The following is an 18,264-nucleotide window of genomic DNA, read 5'->3' as shown; positions in this document are numbered from 1 at the left end:
AAATGATTTATTTTCAAGATTTCTGTAGTCGTTTTTGGTTAATGGCTCCCGGTGAGCACTATGCATATACATGAATTCGAAACAGAGGCAACTTCGTACCAAAAGACTTTGACTTTGTTCTTAACGCCCCTCTAAGAGTTTGCTCCCTTTAGAGAGAGAGAGAGAGAGAGAGAGAGGGGTTTAGAAGAAAAATAGAAATTCCTACGCACCCAAACAAAACCCCAAATTCTCAACATTTATGTTCACTCTCTACAATAGGGAGGCCTCTATTGTTTACATTCCAGTTCATTTGAAAGCGAGTCACGTTAAGGAAAAAAACGGGGGACGTGATAGAAATATTTGTTTCTAGAAAATATTTCTCATGTACACCTAAACGCCGCAAAACAAAAATGGGAAAAATTATTGCCTACGGAATCATTTTCAAGGAAAATGTCTTACATCGTAAATTATTTTACTTCGAAACAAATGGAGCCTGAATGTTTATATTTTACATAGAAAAGATAAACTGGTGTTGCCGTGGACATGTATTGAATTTCAGTGATTTAACCATTTCAAGTTTCTTAGAAAATAGATAGAAAAATAATTTAGATTCAATGCCAAAATCCATTCATACCAAAGCTTCTTCACATCGCTAAACAACGGTTTTTTTGTGTGGTAAACAAGAAAATGTGTTTTTTTTTTTTTTCCCTTGTGTTGTTCACTTCTTGGCGTCAAATCTAGTTTGGCTGTCGGATTAATTGGAGGATTGGTTTTGCGGGAACTCTTTTTAAAGGTTACATGGCAAGTTTGGCGAAGTCAATTTTCCCGTCAAAATTTGGCACGGAGAATGACTTTGCCAAAATTTGACTTCCCGTTGGAGATAGTTTTATCAAAATTTGACAGAATATTTTTGCAAAACTAAAGGATTAGTAGCACATGGGAGTTTCTCTCACTGATTCCATATACCTAGAAACAAGTGGTTGGTTTTAAGGAGTCAGTACTTGAAGTACCTTGCTTAATATTTTAGTTCAAGTCATCCGTTGTTTCAAAACAGGAATTTTTTATGCTATGTGTAATTCCATTGGGTACGCAATGGTACCCAAAACAACTTAATATTAGGAGTAATTTAAAAAAAAAAAAAAAAACTAGAAGATTGAGAGTTTTCACCATGTCCAACTTCGTTTATTAGGTTTCCCCACATTTTCCTGGATGAAAAAATGGCTCGTAAACCATGGACAGAGAGTTCGTCTTACCGGCACATAAATTGTTCATGTAGTGGTTTGTTGCTTTTGGTAATTGACGAGGAGGACTTGTTCCTCTAGAATCCACTCACTAGATATAATACACTTCAAGAAAGTGTTATCGTATTTTCGACCCTTTCGTGACCAGGACAACTATTAGTTTCTGGACTATGTTACGATTCCTCAAGCAACAAGTTTATAAGGGGGGCGGGGGAGTGTGTGTGTGATGCAACGCATCCTCCTCAAGCAACAAGCGTATAAGGGGGGGCGGGGGAGTGTGTGTGTAATGCAACGCAGCCTCCTTTTACGAAACTATTTTGCAAGAAGAGATCACGAACTTGCTTATGTTAAAGATTCTTTCTTTGAAACATAAACACAAATAGGTATGAACCAGAGGTACTCTCTCTTCGAACACATGATAATGAGAAAACTCTCAATTTTTCATTAATTCAATAACAACCAACTTTTAATGTCACCCTACAACTTATTTTATGCGAGAAAACTAAGACCGAAAAGGAATCAGCAAAACAGGAAGCTGAATCTTGGTAAATCGCTAATTGACTCAATAATTACCAAATATTCAAAAATAATTTATTACCAAAATAATAAAAATAGATATCTATTTCTTAAATAATAAGTTGTTTCCATTTTGCATCATTCTCCCCGTCTTGAAGAAACTCATCCTCGAGTTTATAAAGTTGAATTTGGCGTAACTTGTCCACATCAATCTTATACCTCAAATTAATTTTTCGGACGCCAAACTGTAAAGATGAGTCAGGAAAAATAAAAGCAATATTGTTTGCCACAACTTGCACTAAGTACGCAATCCAAATATTCTTCTTCACAACATCTTCAGCATATTCCCAAAAAGAATCCTCAAATTGATTACCCAAACCAATCTTACCACCTTCAAGCATGGTAACAATTTTTTTTCCCAATATTTTCTAATTTTCTCCTTTTGTAATTTTCTCCACCGGTTCTTCGTCAAAAACTAGTGGTTTACTCCAATCCACAATTGGATCCTGAATAATATTTGATGTGAATGGCCAATGGTAATTTCATTTACCATTGTCCTCCTCATCGTCTGATGATTACCAGCCAAAGGTTTGGTGATAAAAACATCATCCGACACCTCCTCCTCTTTCGAAAACCGAGATTGAACCGGACGACGGCGAAGCCAGTTTGCAACTTCTAGAGCCTCAAGACATTGCACAACCGTCTCAAGTTTCACTCTTAGCCATTGAAACCCTTCCTCCATTCGAGCATCTCGAGCAACTTCATCTCGCTCATAGACTTCATCAACATAAGCTGTATGACCTCCTCTTCCACCTCGACCTCCAGCACATCCTCCGGCCATAGTTAGGATTGGAACGAGAAAACTAAGACTGAAAATGAATCAGTAAAACAGGAAGCTGAATCTTGGTAAATCGCTAATTAACCCAATAATTACCAAATATTCAAAAATAATTTATTACCAAAATAATAAAACTAGATATCTATTTCTTAAATAATAAGCTGTTTCTATTTCACAAAGGATCGTTCTAAAGTGGCATAGTACGTATATCAGCAGAAAAACCAAAACCAGGAGTAGCAGCATTACAACAGCACAGCACAGCATCAGCCCATAGACCAGCACTCTAGCGGAACTTATTTGTAGGACAGAGAGTATCTCATAGCAGCTAGCGGGACACAAACTAGGGTCGTAATTCACTACTGCTGTAAATAGCTTATTCACGGTTGGACAGTGAATAAGTTTCTATCTTTCGAATAAAAGGACAAAAAAAATTAAATATTTTATGGTAGATTGACCGGAACATCGAAAGGCATATCAACTAATCATGCAAGTCTTATGGTACTAAGTTAATGCTTACTTTTATATTATATCCCCCGTCCATTTTATAAAACAAGACAAGACAAGATTAGTTAGTATATCTGTTGATGCCAATCAAGCTAATTTTCTTTTTGCATGTTTGTTCTTTTTAGTGAGGTTTTCGAGATGAACCAATACATCAAGGTCTTGGGCCTTGTTTGATTTCGGTTTTGGGGTCCAAGTCTTCATCAAAATCTCAGCCCTGCTTCATGGCCTTTTTAATTTCTGTAACTCTTCATTCAACTATTTGCGCTTTTTTTTTTTGTTTAACATTTTGCTTCATGTATCAATATCATGAAACAGGTGTTTTGCCTTTCTTCTCGGTGTACCCTTGTCGAGTTCTTTTAAGTAAAATCTTTTGGCCAATAAAATTAAAAGGTGCGTTCTGTCTTGATTGAAGAGAAAACAACAAAATCTCCAACCTAAAGCAAGTGTCAAAGGTGCGTATTCTTTTCTCCCCAAAAGCCCCGGCTGCCATTTATGCACCTCCCTCATTGCAGCTTCCTTTGCTGCCAGCATCAGTCGCCTACGATGAGCCGAAAGATGGGCTAATATACCTTTGTTCACCAAAGACCCGCATTCAGCTTCATTATCGAAACCATTGATTTGAAAACTCGATTCCATTTTTAATTAACAAATTAAATGCTTGCCTTCTATTTTTTTTTATTTTTTTATTTTTTTATCAGCAATGCTTGCCTTCTATTGTTATGAATGTGGACAGTGCTTGCTTCATACTAGGAATTCAGTGATGAGCAAATTGAACTGGGAACAGATTTCTTTTGAGATAGGTGGACGAACAAGTTTCAATCTTAGTAGACGAACATGAATTGAGTACTTCTTAGGTTTCAACCAGTAGTTGTTTTTCATTTTGCCTAGAACCGGGGGTCAATCTGTTTCCGCGAGGATCTGTATCCTTGGGCAACAAAACGGATGGCCAAATGGGGAAGAAGAGGTAACGGGGACATGAACCATTTTAGTCCCGAAACTGTGTCCCGATAAAGGGTGTTTGATTCGATTCTTCAAGAACCAGAAATGTGATTCTTTAGTCTATGGGAACATTTAGAAACTACCACATGTGCACCTGTGAGTACCCAGGGAGTATAGGTATACTGCATGGATATAAACTGCATTTATATTTCCTAAAATACCTATCGAAGCTTCTCATACATTGCCTCCCAAATCCCAATCCCTTCATGATTAGGAGAGACGAACCTCTCAGACATGGGATCCCTCAAATGAACCAAATCGAAAGCAACAACCGCGAAGAAACCAGGCCTCCAACAACAGCAATGCAGACACACACTTAAGAGAACCCCACAACTAGGTACATAATGCGTTGTTAATGTATACAAAGGTTTCTAAAACAGAGAACAATAAAAACAGAGAGGTAAAGACCACAGAAGACATTCTAATAACTATCACCAAGTAGAAATTTTTATACAAACCATTCTGGGAGCATGAACCACCTGACAGCAGCCCCAAAACGAGTCCCGACAATCAAGAATGCACTGGCAGAATCGTCCAACAGCGCACAACAGCTTAACTTTTTGTTTACATCACCTTTTTTTTTTTTTTTTTTCTAACGTAGTTTACATGTGAAGGGCTGCTAATATGTTCTGATTCCGCAACTGACTTGATTCGAGCGAGAATACCTTTGAAAATCCTCGAAGGCAAGGTTATCTATTTTCGATCTTGTACTCAGGTACATGGAAGACCAACCCAATCTCAACAAAGAAAAGTACAAGGAACTTCATCAACAACCTGACATGAACGGCCGCTTTCTTGGAACGAATGAATAGAAGTTCAATTCGAATTCCCGGGAAATGAAACTTTGATAGATCGGTCACTGGAGAACTACTGTGTTTCTGATTGGGTTAGAAGCCGTAAGTAGGTTCGATCGGATCAATCGAGAGTGTCCTGTGGATGACTTTCTGTGAACAAGTCAGCCACCAGGGGGACTGGGTATTATTCTATCTAAAGATGACCTTGCTTGCTATATTAGTACTTGGCCCTTATTTTCTTGTACTTAATCCTTTAATTTCATCTAAATCTTTCCCCGAAACTAGTATATCCCAGAACTGAAAGAACTGCTATGAAGATCTCGACTAGCTTGGACTGCTCCAGCATTCCAAAGAAAGAAGACTGAATGTCAAGTGAAAGTTATGCCTACGCCAGATAGCAAACTCTCCTTCTTCACTCTTCCTTTTGGTTCATAGAGAATCAAAGTGCATTACAAAATATGATCTTAGTAAACAGGAAGGACAGATTGCTTCGCTTGTTGATTTCACCTGGAAACAAAGACTTCCTCTGCACAAACAGACAAGGACGGCCTTATTCAATGTCCAGGGACAAGTCTTTTCTAACAGATTTCACTAACGAAAGAAACAGATACATTTAAAAAAGAAAAGCATAATGATAGAACTAGCTTAGAAAGTTGGTGTAGAATCAAAAGCAACATCACCACAAATCATGCTAAGTCAATCCATTCATCCAAGTCTGAAATGACAAGCCCAAATGTGGTCCCAGAACCAAAAAGGAGTCTCAAATGTCAAGCCGGAAAGTCTTCCACTAGCTCTTCAATCTGCTCGAGAGAATTGGTGACGTCTGGTATGTGTTCAACTTTGCATGTTCGTCCCTCACCATCCTGGTTGAATGCAAGTACATTACATAACAATTTCATAACAGAGCTGAACATGCCCGAAAATACTCATTCGAAACTCTGGCGAATAAACTGAAACATGGCTTAAATCGAACATGTTGGCCCAAAAGCGAAAAATACTCAGACAGACTTGAGGCTACTAGCGTACATTCATTTGAACGTTAAAACTAAAATTCTAAAGTGACTGAAATAAAGATGTCAAGGATTCTAGGACCTACAGTCTAACATTTCCATTATCAACTACAAAGGTTTAGTCAAGGTGTACACAAAATACCAAAGGAAATCACAGTTATATCATAAAAATGCAGAATTTCTGAAACTTGAACAAAAGTGATGCAATTTGGTGAATTGTGAGATGGGACCAATAACGATTCATCTTTCTTTGTCTTTGTCTTTTTTCATTTTTTTCCCCTACTTATCATCCTTTTCGCCATTTCTCATCTCTTTTAACCATCCAAATAAGTTGCAAGATTCTCTTCTGTTTTCTTTTCTCATCCTTTCTCATCATCAAAAGGGGCTGTAAAAGCAATGAGTAATAGCCAGGTAAATGGCAAAAAGATGGCTAGAAGCTCTGTGAGTAGTAGAAAGCTGAAACTTGAACATTAACTCAATACTTCCAGTTGCCATTATTGTTTAAATAGATTAGCCAATGCAGCAATAAATCACTGGCATTCAATAGGGCTGTATCATCAAATCTGAAGTCGAAGGAAGCGTCACACTGAATAAGCTGAGATAAATGGCATTGACAAATGACAAGATAGGTAGCTGAACCTTTCCTCCTTACTAGAACACAAAAGGTGAAGGTAAGAAATTGAGATTAATCGGGTAGATAAATAACATAAAGTTGTGTTTGGTTCACTTGAACGGAATGTTGATTCCGTCATTTGGTTAATTCAAAGAAAACGATAAAAAATACACATTACGAATGGAATCATCATTCACTTTTTCAAGTGGAAAACCTTTCCACCTTTCTAGGACACAATGGGCAAAGGTAAGAAATTAAGGTTTGATGCAGGACGATTAATGAAAATAAATAAACAAAGATAAAACACTATGCATCCCTCTGCCTCAGGACCCCTAGACATCCCTGTGTCCAAGGAAGTAATAATATCTCTGTATTGAAATCATAATCAAACTCATATATTTCATAAAACTAACTTAAACATCATATGTAGAGTCCTTAAATAGGCTCTTCCAAGATAACAAAAGGATAAGCATGAGAAACCTAACCTAGACTCAAAATAGGATAAATAACAACTTAAACTGCACATGAAAATCCTAAAATCTAAATAAATAACTATAACAAAATTAAGATCCTCTAATCATATACAAACAACTTGTGGGGCCCATGGAATTCTCCTTCCCGTTCCCTGTCAAGGTTAATCTAGTCTAGTAGATAAAGAACTTAAGGTTGTGCTTGGTTCACTATAGTATAATGTCCATTCCGTGATTGGGTTCATTAAAAGAAAATGGCAGACAATATGAATGGAACTATCATGCACAATTATAAGGAATGGTCATTACTTTGCTCAGCCAAGGAATGAAGATTCCATTCCTATCCTAAATCATTCCACACCCCGACTTAATTCTCACATGAAGAATCAAATACAACTTCCACACTTCCACAACAGGACTTCAATTTCTCAAGAAGTTGCACTGCATAAATAGAGCCCTAGATATTATGCATAACCGGGTTGCTAAACCTAAAGACTAAGAGGTAGCGGGTTTTCTTGATGTACTAGTTCAGTCCAGTACTCATGAAAGCCAAAATGATTTACCAAGCTTTGCAGGATTGGCAATAAAAGACAGAGGATTGAGGTTAGGGATGCAAAGATAATTGCCAAGTAAAAAACACCTCAACTCGAGGCAATGAAAGTAGGAAAGAGATAGGTCGAATTGGGTTCCTTCCAATTTGTTGAAAAATGTATGCATTATAATTTGTGAAAATTTATATGCATCTCTATTAATTATTTTGATGATTAATTCAATGATATTTTTATTCGGCAAATACAAAATTATCGAAAAGTCGATTCCCGAATTAAATATTTTCGTGACCTTGAAATATAGCATAAAGTCTCTTGGATTCATGATTTATATTTACAAAGACTTTATTGAGCTCAATACATGCTTTAACGGTTTATTTAGATGAAATTGTGAGCCACAGGTTGACGAACCGGCTGACAAGCCGGCTGTCTGAACAGAAAGCTGTGACAACCGGACGACCACCCGGATGACCACTCTATCAAACGGCTAGTTTCAAACGGCTAGTTTCCAACGGCTAGTTTCAAACGGCTAGTTTCCAACGGCTAGTTTCCAACGGCTAGTTTCAAACGGCTAGTTTCCAACGGCTAGTTTCCAACGGCTAGTTTCAAACGGCTAGTTTCCAACGGCTAGTTCCAACGGCTAGTTTCCAACGGCTAGGAAGCATATGGATGGCTATATAAGGCATCAAGAACTCATTAATGAGAAGATACACAAGCTACAACATTCCATATTATTGCAAGAGCAAATTCTCAAAAGATCAAAGCCAAAAATTCTCATTGTTCTTCCACTTTCATATTATTCTTGAGAGAAAATTTGTACAAGTCGTGAGCGATAATTTTCATACCTTCTTCACATACTTGTATTTCCTAAGTGAGTGTTTGAGTCAAACACTTGAAAGCTTAGAAGACCAAATTCGGGTTGGAATTTGGGTGTTATTGTTTTTGAGAAGTTTTCGGAGAAAATTCTTGCGGTTGTGCTAGCTCCTCGGGAAAGCTAGAGGCATTCGGTTCTTGTAAGCACCCGCAAGACTTACAAGTTGTAATCTTTTAAAGATTAGTCTAACCTTCAAGTAATTGCTTGAGGAGAAGTGGAGTAGGGCCGGACCGTGGACAAATCCGGACCGAACCACTATAAACGGGTTCTATCTCTCTCTCTCTCTATTTTGATTGCATACTTATTGTTTGCATATATTGTTAGAGATAAATTTTTATTGGTAATTATTACTAGCAATCCTATTCACCCCCCCTCTAGGTTGCATAATTTGGGTAACAATTGGTATCAGAGCCTCGGCTCTTGTTTGTAGATTTAACCATCTAAGAGTTAAGATCCATGGCAACCACTAGTAATGTTTCTTGTATCGAAGGTCAATCGTCCAATAGACCTCCCTTGTTCACCGGAGAAAATTACTCTCATTGGAAAAATAGAATGATGATCTTTATTCAATCCACGGATTATGATCTATGGAAAATTATCAAAAATGGTCCCATTATTCCTACTAAGAAAGTTGGAGAAGAGACTATGCCTAAACCAGATTATGAGTGGAGTCATTTGGAAAAGGCTTCAATAGAAAAGAACTATAGAGCTATGAACCTTCTTTTTTGTGCTATTACTCCCAATGAATATGATTGTGTTTCCGCATGTGAATCGGCTAAAGAAATATGGGATAAGTTAGAAATGTCACATGAAGGAGATAGTCAAGTTAAGGAGTCCAAAATTGATATTCTTGTGCATAGCTATGAGCTCTTCAAAATGAAACCGGATGAATCTATATCTCAAATGTTTGCTAGATTTGCTAGTATTACTAACGGTTTAAAAGCTCTTGGAAAGATTTACAGTCAATCCGAAATGACAAGGAAGGTGCTCCGTTCCATGCCAACCAATTGGGACACTACCACCTCCATCATCCTACAATCCAAAGATTTCTCAACATACACGATGGACAAGCTCATGGGATCTCTCATGACGGAGGAAATGCATCACAACCTCAAGGGTGAAAAAGAGAAGAAAGTTAAGGATCTTGCCTTCAAAAGTACAACAAGCAAATCAAAAAGCAAGGAGGATTCAAGCAACGAAAGTGAGGATGATGAAATGGCGCTCATCACAAAAACGTTCAAGAAACTCCTCAAAAATAGAGCATCTCACAAAGGCAGAGGATTTTCAAGAAAAGATGGAGGCAAAGAAGAAAGTAGTAAAAAGGATCCAATCATTTGCTACGAGTGCAAGAAGCCCGGCCACATCAAAAGTGAATGTCCATATGCCAAAAAATATTCAAAGAAGGACAAAAGGAGAGCTATGATGGCCACATGGGACAATAGTGACGATAGTAGCTCCGATGAGGACGATGAGCAACAAGAGGTCGCTAACTTGTGTTTCATGGCCATCGAAGAAAACGAGGTAGATCTCGACTCATCCTATTCCTTTAATGAATTACTTATTGCCTATAAAGAGTTGAAAGTAGAATTTGAAAAGGTTGTTTCTAAAAACAAATTTCTTAAAAAGGTTGCTAAAGATCTTTCACTAGAAATAGATGATTTAATTGAAGAGAAAGATATTTTGGAGGAAGAAAATGAAAGTTTAAGAACCTCTTTGGAAAAAGAAAAAGAGTATTTGAAGGATACTTCCAAAAACGAATCTTTAGAAAAACAAATTGATGATTTAACTAATTCTCTTTCAAAACTCACTAATGGAAAAGAAAGTTTAGACATTCTTCTTGGAAAACAAATGGTTTCTTTTCACAAGGCCGGAATTGGTTATAATCCCACTCAACACAAAAATCTTTTTGGAAAAGATGTTCCTCCTTCTAGCCATTCTAAATTGACATGTCATTATTGTGGTAAAATTGGTCATATTTCTCCTACATGTCCTATGAAAGGATACTCATCTTCTAATGCAAAAAAGGTTTGGGTTCCTAAGAACCGTATCAATGCTAACCTTCAAGGACCCAAGATGATTTGGGTACCAAAAGTCAAGAATTGATGTGCTATTGTAGGTATGCTTCAAAAGTTCTCTCAAGGAAGGAAGTTGGTACCTTGATAGTGGATGTTCAAGACACATGACCGGTGACAAGAGGGCTTTCAATTCTCTTTCGCCTAAAGATGGTGGACATGTCACATTTGGAGACAACAACAAAGGTAAAATCATAGGAATCGGCAATATAGGTAATTCTCCTATTATTGAAGATGTTTTACTTGTTAATGGTTTAAAACACAATCTTCTTAGCATAAGTCAATTATGTGATAGAGGAAATCGTGTTATCTTTGAAAAATCCAAATGTATCATTGAAAATGACAAAAGCAACAAGACACTCTTCGTTGGACAAAGATTTGAAAATGTATATGTTTTTAATCTCAATGATTTAAGTAATTGTGATATAAAATGTTTTTCCGCTTTGAGTGAAAATAGTTGGCTTTGGCATAGGCGCCTAGGACATGCAAGTATGGATGCTATTTCAAAACTCTCTAGAAAAAATTTGGTAAAAGGTCTTCCTAAAATCAAATTTGAAAAAGATAGACTTTGTGGTCCTTGCCAACAAGGAAAACAAACCAAGGTTTCTTTTAAGTCCAAAAATGTTGTCTCAACTACTAGACCTTTGCAATTACTTCATATGGATTTGTTTGGACCAACTCGCTCTCCAAGTCTTTGTGGAAACTATTATTGTCTTGTTGTTGTTGATGATTTCTCTAGATATACATGGGTGATGTTCCTAGCTCATAAGAATGAAGCTTATCCTAATTTCACTAAACTTTGTAGAAGAGTTCAAAATGAAAAAGGATTTGTTATTTCTAACATTCGTACGGATCATGGAAAAGAACTTGACAATTCTTTATATGAAAAGTTTTGTGATGAACATGGTATTGGTCATAACTTTTCCGTACCTCGTACTCCTCAACAAAATGGAGTAGTAGAGAGAAAAAATCGTACTCTGGAAGAAATGGCCCGCACTATGCTTTGTGAAAACTCTTTGCCAAAATATTTTTGGGCGGAAGCCGTTAATACCTCATGCTATATTTTGAATCGAGTTTTAATTAGGCCTATCCTCAAGAAAACTCCTTATGAGCTTTGGAATGGTAGAATACCCAACATTAATTACTTTCATGCCTTCGGTTGTAAATGTTATGTATTAAACAATGGAAAAGATAACTTGGGTAAATTTGATTCAAAATCGGATGAAGGCATCTTTATCGGTTACTCTCTTACTAGCAAAGCATATAGAATTTATAATAAGCGCACTAATCTTGTTGAAGAATCTATTCACGTTTCCTTTGATGAATCTAATCCTTGTGCTACTAAGGATGTTGTTGATAATGATGACTTAGAAATTACACATGAGATTCATGACTTGACAATTCAAGAAAAAGTTGATGGTGATACTCAAGTAGAAAGCTTTCAAATCAAAGAAGATGAAGTTATTAATCAACCTCAAGATGCCATGGGAGACAACCAAGATCTTTCCAAGGATTGGAGATTCGTGCAAAACCATCCAAAGGACTTGATTCTTGGAGAAGTTTCGAAAGGGGTAACCACTCGCTCGTCTCATAGAAATTTTTGTGAAAATCAAGCTTTTGTTTCTCAAATTGAGCCTAAAAACTTTCCGGAAGCTCAAGATGATGAAAATTGGATTTTGGCCATGCAAGATGAGTTAAATCAATTTGAAAGGAATAAAGTTTGGGCATTAGTACCTAAGCCTCTTGATCACACTATTATAGGTACTAAATGGGTTTTTCGTAACAAGCTAGATGAATCCGGAAATATTGTTAGGAATAAAGCTAGACTTGTTGCTCAAGGTTATAATCAAGAAGAAGGTATTGATTTTGAAGAAACTTTTGCACCGGTAGCTAGATTAGAGGCTATTCGCATATTACTTGCCTTTGCATCTTTCAAAAATTTCAAGCTTTATCAAATGGATGTGAAAAGTGCATTTTTGAATGGGTTCATAAATGAAGAAGTTTATGTCAAACAACCTCCCGGCTTTGAAGATCATGTATACCCCGATTATGTTTTTAAACTCTCAAAAGCTTTATATGGTTTGAAGCAAGCACCACGTGCATGGTATGATAGACTTAGTTCATTCTTGCTTGACAATGGCTTTACTCGTGGAAAAATTGATACTACTCTTTTCATTAAAGCCAAAGGTAAAGATATGCTCATTATTCAAATATATGTTGATGATATTGTCTTTGGTGCCACTAATGATAATATGTGCAAAGAGTTTGCTAAGTGTATGCAAGGTGAATTTGAAATGAGTATGATGGGGGAGCTTAACTTCTTCCTCGGACTTCAAATCAAGCAAACTAATGAGGGGATCCTAATCAACCAAGCCAAGTATGCGAAAGAACTTATTAAGAAGTTTGGCATGGAAGGATCAAAGCCAACGAGCACACCAATGAGCACATCAACTAAGCTAGACAAAGATGAGAATGGTAAGGCCGTCAATGAAAAGATGTATCGAGGTATGATCGGCTCATTACTTTATCTCACTGCAAGTAGACCGGATATAATGTTTAGTGTTTGCATGTGTGCTAGATTTCAATCATGTCCTAAAGAATCGCATTTAAAAGCTATTAAACGTATCTTTAAATATGTTGGCGGTTCTCATGACTTAGGATTGTTTTATCCACGTGGAGTTGCATTTGATTTAATTGGTTATTCGGATGCGGATTTTGGAGGTTTCAAAGTTGATCGTAAAAGTACAAGTGGGACTTGCCAATTTCTAGGGCACTCTCTAGTGTCTTGGCATAGCAAGAAACAAAATTCCGTAGCTCTATCTACCGCCGAGGCGGAATATGTAGCGGCCGGAAGTTGTTGTGCCCAAATATTGTGGATCAAACAACAAATGGAGGATTTCAATTTGCAATATGATCATATTCCTATTAAATGTGATAATACCAGTGCAATTAGCTTAACCAAGAATCCGATTCAACATTCTCGAACAAAACATATTGAGATTAGACATCATTTTATAAGAGATCATGTTCAAAAAGGGGATATTGAACTTAACTTTATTAGTACCGACAAGCAATTGGCGGACATTTTCACAAAACCCCTTGGTGAAGAACAATTTTGTTTCATTCGACGAGAACTCGGCATGTCTAATCATTTATGAAAAAGTTGTGTTCTTGATGTCAAAAGTTTTTTTTTTGGATTCAATGTTGAGTTGATTGAATTCGTAAATATCATACTTGATGGAGAGTACAAATGATCTTGATAAAGAAATCACCCTCCAAACATTTTATCATATGTTTCATTTTCCTGTGTTTGGTATGAAGAAAATCAGTTTTATGGTCTTTAATGTTACTCCTCTTAAACGATTTCTGGACTTAACCTGCATTTGTCAGTCGGATGTCCAAGCGGATGTCCAACCGGACAACCGTGAGGTTGAGACTTATTCAAGCTTTTGCGTTGCTAACTCTGATTTATTAAGTCTGTTACACTTAGTTTGTATGAACTTCATGGCTTAGTGCTTAAATTGTCTCTTATATACTTCGCCGATATGAATTTCTTGTCTCTAAGCTTGCAGGGATAATCATTCTCGGTAATACCCCTCGCATTCTTTAAAAAACTCTCTTTTAGGGGGAGCATGTATTAAGGGGACACAACAATAAACACCCGAACACAATTTTCTTCTCCTATTCTTGTCCTAATCGGCGCCACATCCCCTATCCTATCTCTTTCGGCGCCGCATCTCCACCGCCCCTATCCTATCTCTTTCGGCGCCTACCGCATCCCCTATCCTCAATCTCAAATTTCAAACAATTCGGATATCCTCAATCTCAAATTTCAAACAATTCGGCGCAGCATTTCAAACATTTCGGCAATCTCATACTCTATAAATTCAACAACACAATCTCTATCTCCTCATCTATCAATCTCTCCAAATCTCTATCCTTCCAAATCAAGCAATGGCAAACATACCGCAAGCGTTACCGTTTGAGTTTTACGAAAGAGATGCCGAACGAGCAGAGTTCAGGTTGTTTATCCAAACCATTTGGATGCAACTCTTTATCTTCATTCTGCTGTGTGCGTTACTTACCATGAGAATACCACCATGGTTCGGATGGAATGTAAATGTGGATACTCTGTGGTATTGGATTGGCATTATAGCTGCCGTTGTAGCAGCCATTATTCGAGAATACGAAAATCAAGGACGCCAAGCTCTCAATGAACGAAGATAGAGTGCTACAGGGCAAGAGCGGCATGGTGCTGGAACCATGGCCCTATTGTTTTTCTATTTTTAGTTTTTTTTTTATGATGTCACAGGGGGAGAAAAAGCTAAGTTTTAATTGATCTATCTTGCCATTTTGGGCAAATTTAAAAAATTGCTTGCTATGATCTGATGATTATTGCTATTACTCGTTGATCATAGATAACTGCTTTGGTGCATGTATTAAGGGGGAGATTGGCATAACTCCTACTTGAATAAAAACTATCATTTTGTGTCATCATCAAAAAGGGGGAGATTGTTGAAAAATGTATGCATTATAATTTGTGAAAATTTATATGCATCTCTATTAATTATTTTGATGATTAATTCAATGATATTTTTATTCGGCAAATACAAAATTATCGAAAAGTCGATTCCCGAATTAAATATTTTCGTGACCTTGAAATATAGCATAAAGTCTCTTGGATTCATGATTTATATTTACAAAGACTTTATTGAGCTCAATACATGCTTTAACGGTTTATTTAGATGAAATTGTGAGCCACAGGTTGACGAACCGGCTGACAAGCCGGCTGTCTGAACAGAAAGCTGTGACAACCGGACGACCACCCGGATGACCACTCTATCAAACGGCTAGTTTCAAACGGCTAGTTTCCAACGGCTAGTTTCAAACGGCTAGTTTCCAACGGCTAGTTTCCAACGGCTAGTTTCAAACGGCTAGTTTCCAACGGCTAGTTTCCAACGGCTAGTTTCAAACGGCTAGTTTCCAACGGCTAGTTCCAACGGCTAGTTTCCAACGGCTAGGAAGCATATGGATGGCTATATAAGGCATCAAGAACTCATTAATGAGAAGATACACAAGCTACAACATTCCATATTATTGCAAGAGCAAATTCTCAAAAGATCAAAGCCAAAAATTCTCATTGTTCTTCCACTTTCATATTATTCTTGAGAGAAAATTTGTACAAGTCGTGAGCGATAATTTTCATACCTTCTTCACATACTTGTATTTCCTAAGTGAGTGTTTGAGTCAAACACTTGAAAGCTTAGAAGACCAAATTCGGGTTGGAATTTGGGTGTTATTGTTTTTGAGAAGTTTTCGGAGAAAATTCTTGCGGTTGTGCTAGCTCCTCGGGAAAGCTAGAGGCATTCGGTTCTTGTAAGCACCCGCAAGACTTACAAGTTGTAATCTTTTAAAGATTAGTCTAACCTTCAAGTAATTGCTTGAGGAGAAGTGGAGTAGGGCCGGACCGTGGACAAATCCGGACCGAACCACTATAAACGGGTTCTATCTCTCTCTCTCTCTATTTTGATTGCATACTTATTGTTTGCATATATTGTTAGAGATAAATTTTTATTGGTAATTATTACTAGCAATCCTATTCACCCCCCCTCTAGGTTGCATAATTTGGGTAACACAATTGAGTCCAGAGGGGAAGACTGTTAACGAGTTCAGATTTTGATGTGCCAAGTGCCAATAGAAGGCAAACAATCATATCAGCAACCCATGTGTCCAAACATTCTCAAACAGTCTGTATAATCCCCAAATGGATGATAAATTAGTGAAAAACTACTCTTTCTCTACAGAGTAAACAAAATATTGCGTAAGAAATGGCATAGCTCTATATCATGGAAGGGCGGAAACGTGACGTAAGAGTATTCAATTCTTTAAGAATAAAGAAAATTTATTTACAATTTATGGATACGTGTACGGAGTATCAAATACATGCCAGTGAGTATCCAAGGAGTATCTGCATCATATACGGACATGACGCCCCTTTATGAGTGCTCATTCAGCCATGCTTCCTACATTAGACTCCATCGATTTAGGTTTTTTAGAGCTCCCTAGCAACTTGTGTATGATCAAGCATTAATCAAAATACTTGTATCACTAACCAACGCCTTGTATAATTGAGACTCATCTCTGTAAGTATCAAGAAAGAATATGTTGATTTGCAACCTCCAAAAACCTTTCAAGCATAGAAGATCACGTAATACATGATATATACAATACTTAATCCACAAAAGAAGTGACTTGAGTCATTTCTATGTTGGAAAGTGGAAACATACCTGATAACTCTTTGAACTTCTACTTGAAGAAGCTTCACATCGTCTCCGAAATCCGTCCTCCATGATTAGGAGAGACGAGGGTCTCGATGTAGTGGTCCCCAACTACATTTTTAGTTAGAATGCCAGGAACCACCACTTCCCTCTGTGTTCCTTTTTTCAGATTGGACAGAATTAGTTTCTCCCCGTCATCTTCTACCCTTCCTCCGATAACTCTGAATCTCTCTTCCCACAACCTGAACACAAGTTCGTCTTGCACCGACAAACACAACACATTCAATATAGACCTCCCACTCCCAAGATTAACATTCAAAAATTTTGTCCATGACTCTCTCAAACCATACTCCATCATCATCCAAACATCAATTCGGCCAGCTTGCGACCAGACAAGCAAAGAGAGACAACCCTCAAGAACCACCATGTCATGATGCGTAAACTCCTCATGATCATACGAGGCTGGCATCTGCACTTCCCTGAAAATCTCATCTGCCAAATCGAAGGCAACAACAACTTTAGAATAATCCGAACCACCAGTCCTCCGACATAGCCAATGGAGACGCTCGTTAAAGCAAACCCTACGACATCCCACTGGACTATAAGGGAAATCCTGAATCGTCCTCCAAGCATTAGTTTTTAGGGAATAAACAGCTACAACCATAACAGCGGCATCATTGGGTACTCGCCCTTCAATAGAAAAGGGCATCACAACTTTGTAATCATCAGTGTAAGAGTCATAACCCAACCCGGGTGGATAAAAGACATCATCCGAAGAATATTCAGGAAAAGGGGCAGGCAGTTCCTTGTATTCATTAGTGGATGGATTGAACAAGAAATTGACATAACCTTTATCGGAAACTAGAACGAGGCCATTACAAGAGCTCAATGACCTGGACACGCTCATGTGTTTGAACGAAGGATGATCAAGCTTTTTTGGAGTCGGGTTCACATCGGCGAAATCTACGGAGTAGAGATCGAAAGGGCAGTAGAAGAGAATGGCTTTAAGTGGGTGGTGGTTGGCTTTGCTTCGATGGAGGTGTGTTTGAGCGAAATGGGGGGAAGAGATTAGGGTTTTCCATGAGGGAGAAACACATTTGAATCGGCAGAGAGACTTTACCGGTAATCGATAGAGTACGTCGGTTACGATCTCCAGTGGAAGGTTACTCCCAAGGTGATCGTCGATGGTCCCACTGTCGGAGATAATGGCCGCCTTCTTCATCTTTACTCGCAATTTTGGGGGAATTACGGTTCAGTGCCGTTGGGGCAAATAAGTCTGACTACTTTTTAGGGAGAATTGCCGGACAGTGGGAAGAGGGGCAAAAAATGCCCAACACATGGACTACTTTTTCGAAATTCATAAATCATGGGAGGGAGAATATTAATTCCAAAGACATGGAATTCAAAACAGACCTGGACAAAAATACCCTTTCTCTTACACGACGTCGTTCACTCTATTCCCTCCGTCGCAACCCAAATCACTCTGTGAAACCCTAGCTAACTGAAACCCCCCTATTTCTCTCTCTGT

At 37.8% G+C, this 18,264-nt stretch overlaps 1 protein-coding gene across 3 annotated transcripts; it reads right to left on the bottom strand.

The window, feature by feature from the left end:
• Window positions 1-4,396: 4,396 nt before the first annotated feature.
• Window positions 4,397-18,024, bottom strand: LOC131313720 (F-box/kelch-repeat protein At3g06240-like). Of its 3 annotated transcripts, XR_009196284.1 has the most exons (3): window positions 16,746-18,024; window positions 5,552-5,734; window positions 4,397-5,462 (listed from the first exon to the last, which is right to left on the bottom strand). XR_009196284.1 is itself a non-coding variant. In XM_058342185.1 (2 exons), exon 1 carries the CDS (start codon window positions 17,956-17,958, stop codon window positions 16,780-16,782), a length of 1,179 nt encoding a protein of 392 aa, XP_058198168.1. In that variant the 5' UTR covers window positions 17,959-18,024; the 3' UTR covers window positions 4,397-5,734; window positions 16,746-16,779. The 3 variants fall into 3 exon arrangements, 2 of the variants coding, with proteins under 2 accessions (XP_058198168.1, XP_058198180.1); XM_058342185.1 differs by having other exon boundaries at window positions 4,397-5,734; XM_058342197.1 differs by lacking the exons at window positions 4,397-5,462; window positions 5,552-5,734 and adding an exon at window positions 5,761-6,532.
• Window positions 18,025-18,264: the final 240 nt, after the last annotated feature.

Source organism: Rhododendron vialii, chromosome 2a, assembly GCF_030253575.1.
Source record: "Rhododendron vialii isolate Sample 1 chromosome 2a, ASM3025357v1".
Taxonomy (NCBI): Eukaryota; Viridiplantae; Streptophyta; class Magnoliopsida; order Ericales; family Ericaceae; genus Rhododendron; species Rhododendron vialii.
This window is presented reverse-complemented; position numbering and strand designations above follow the sequence as displayed.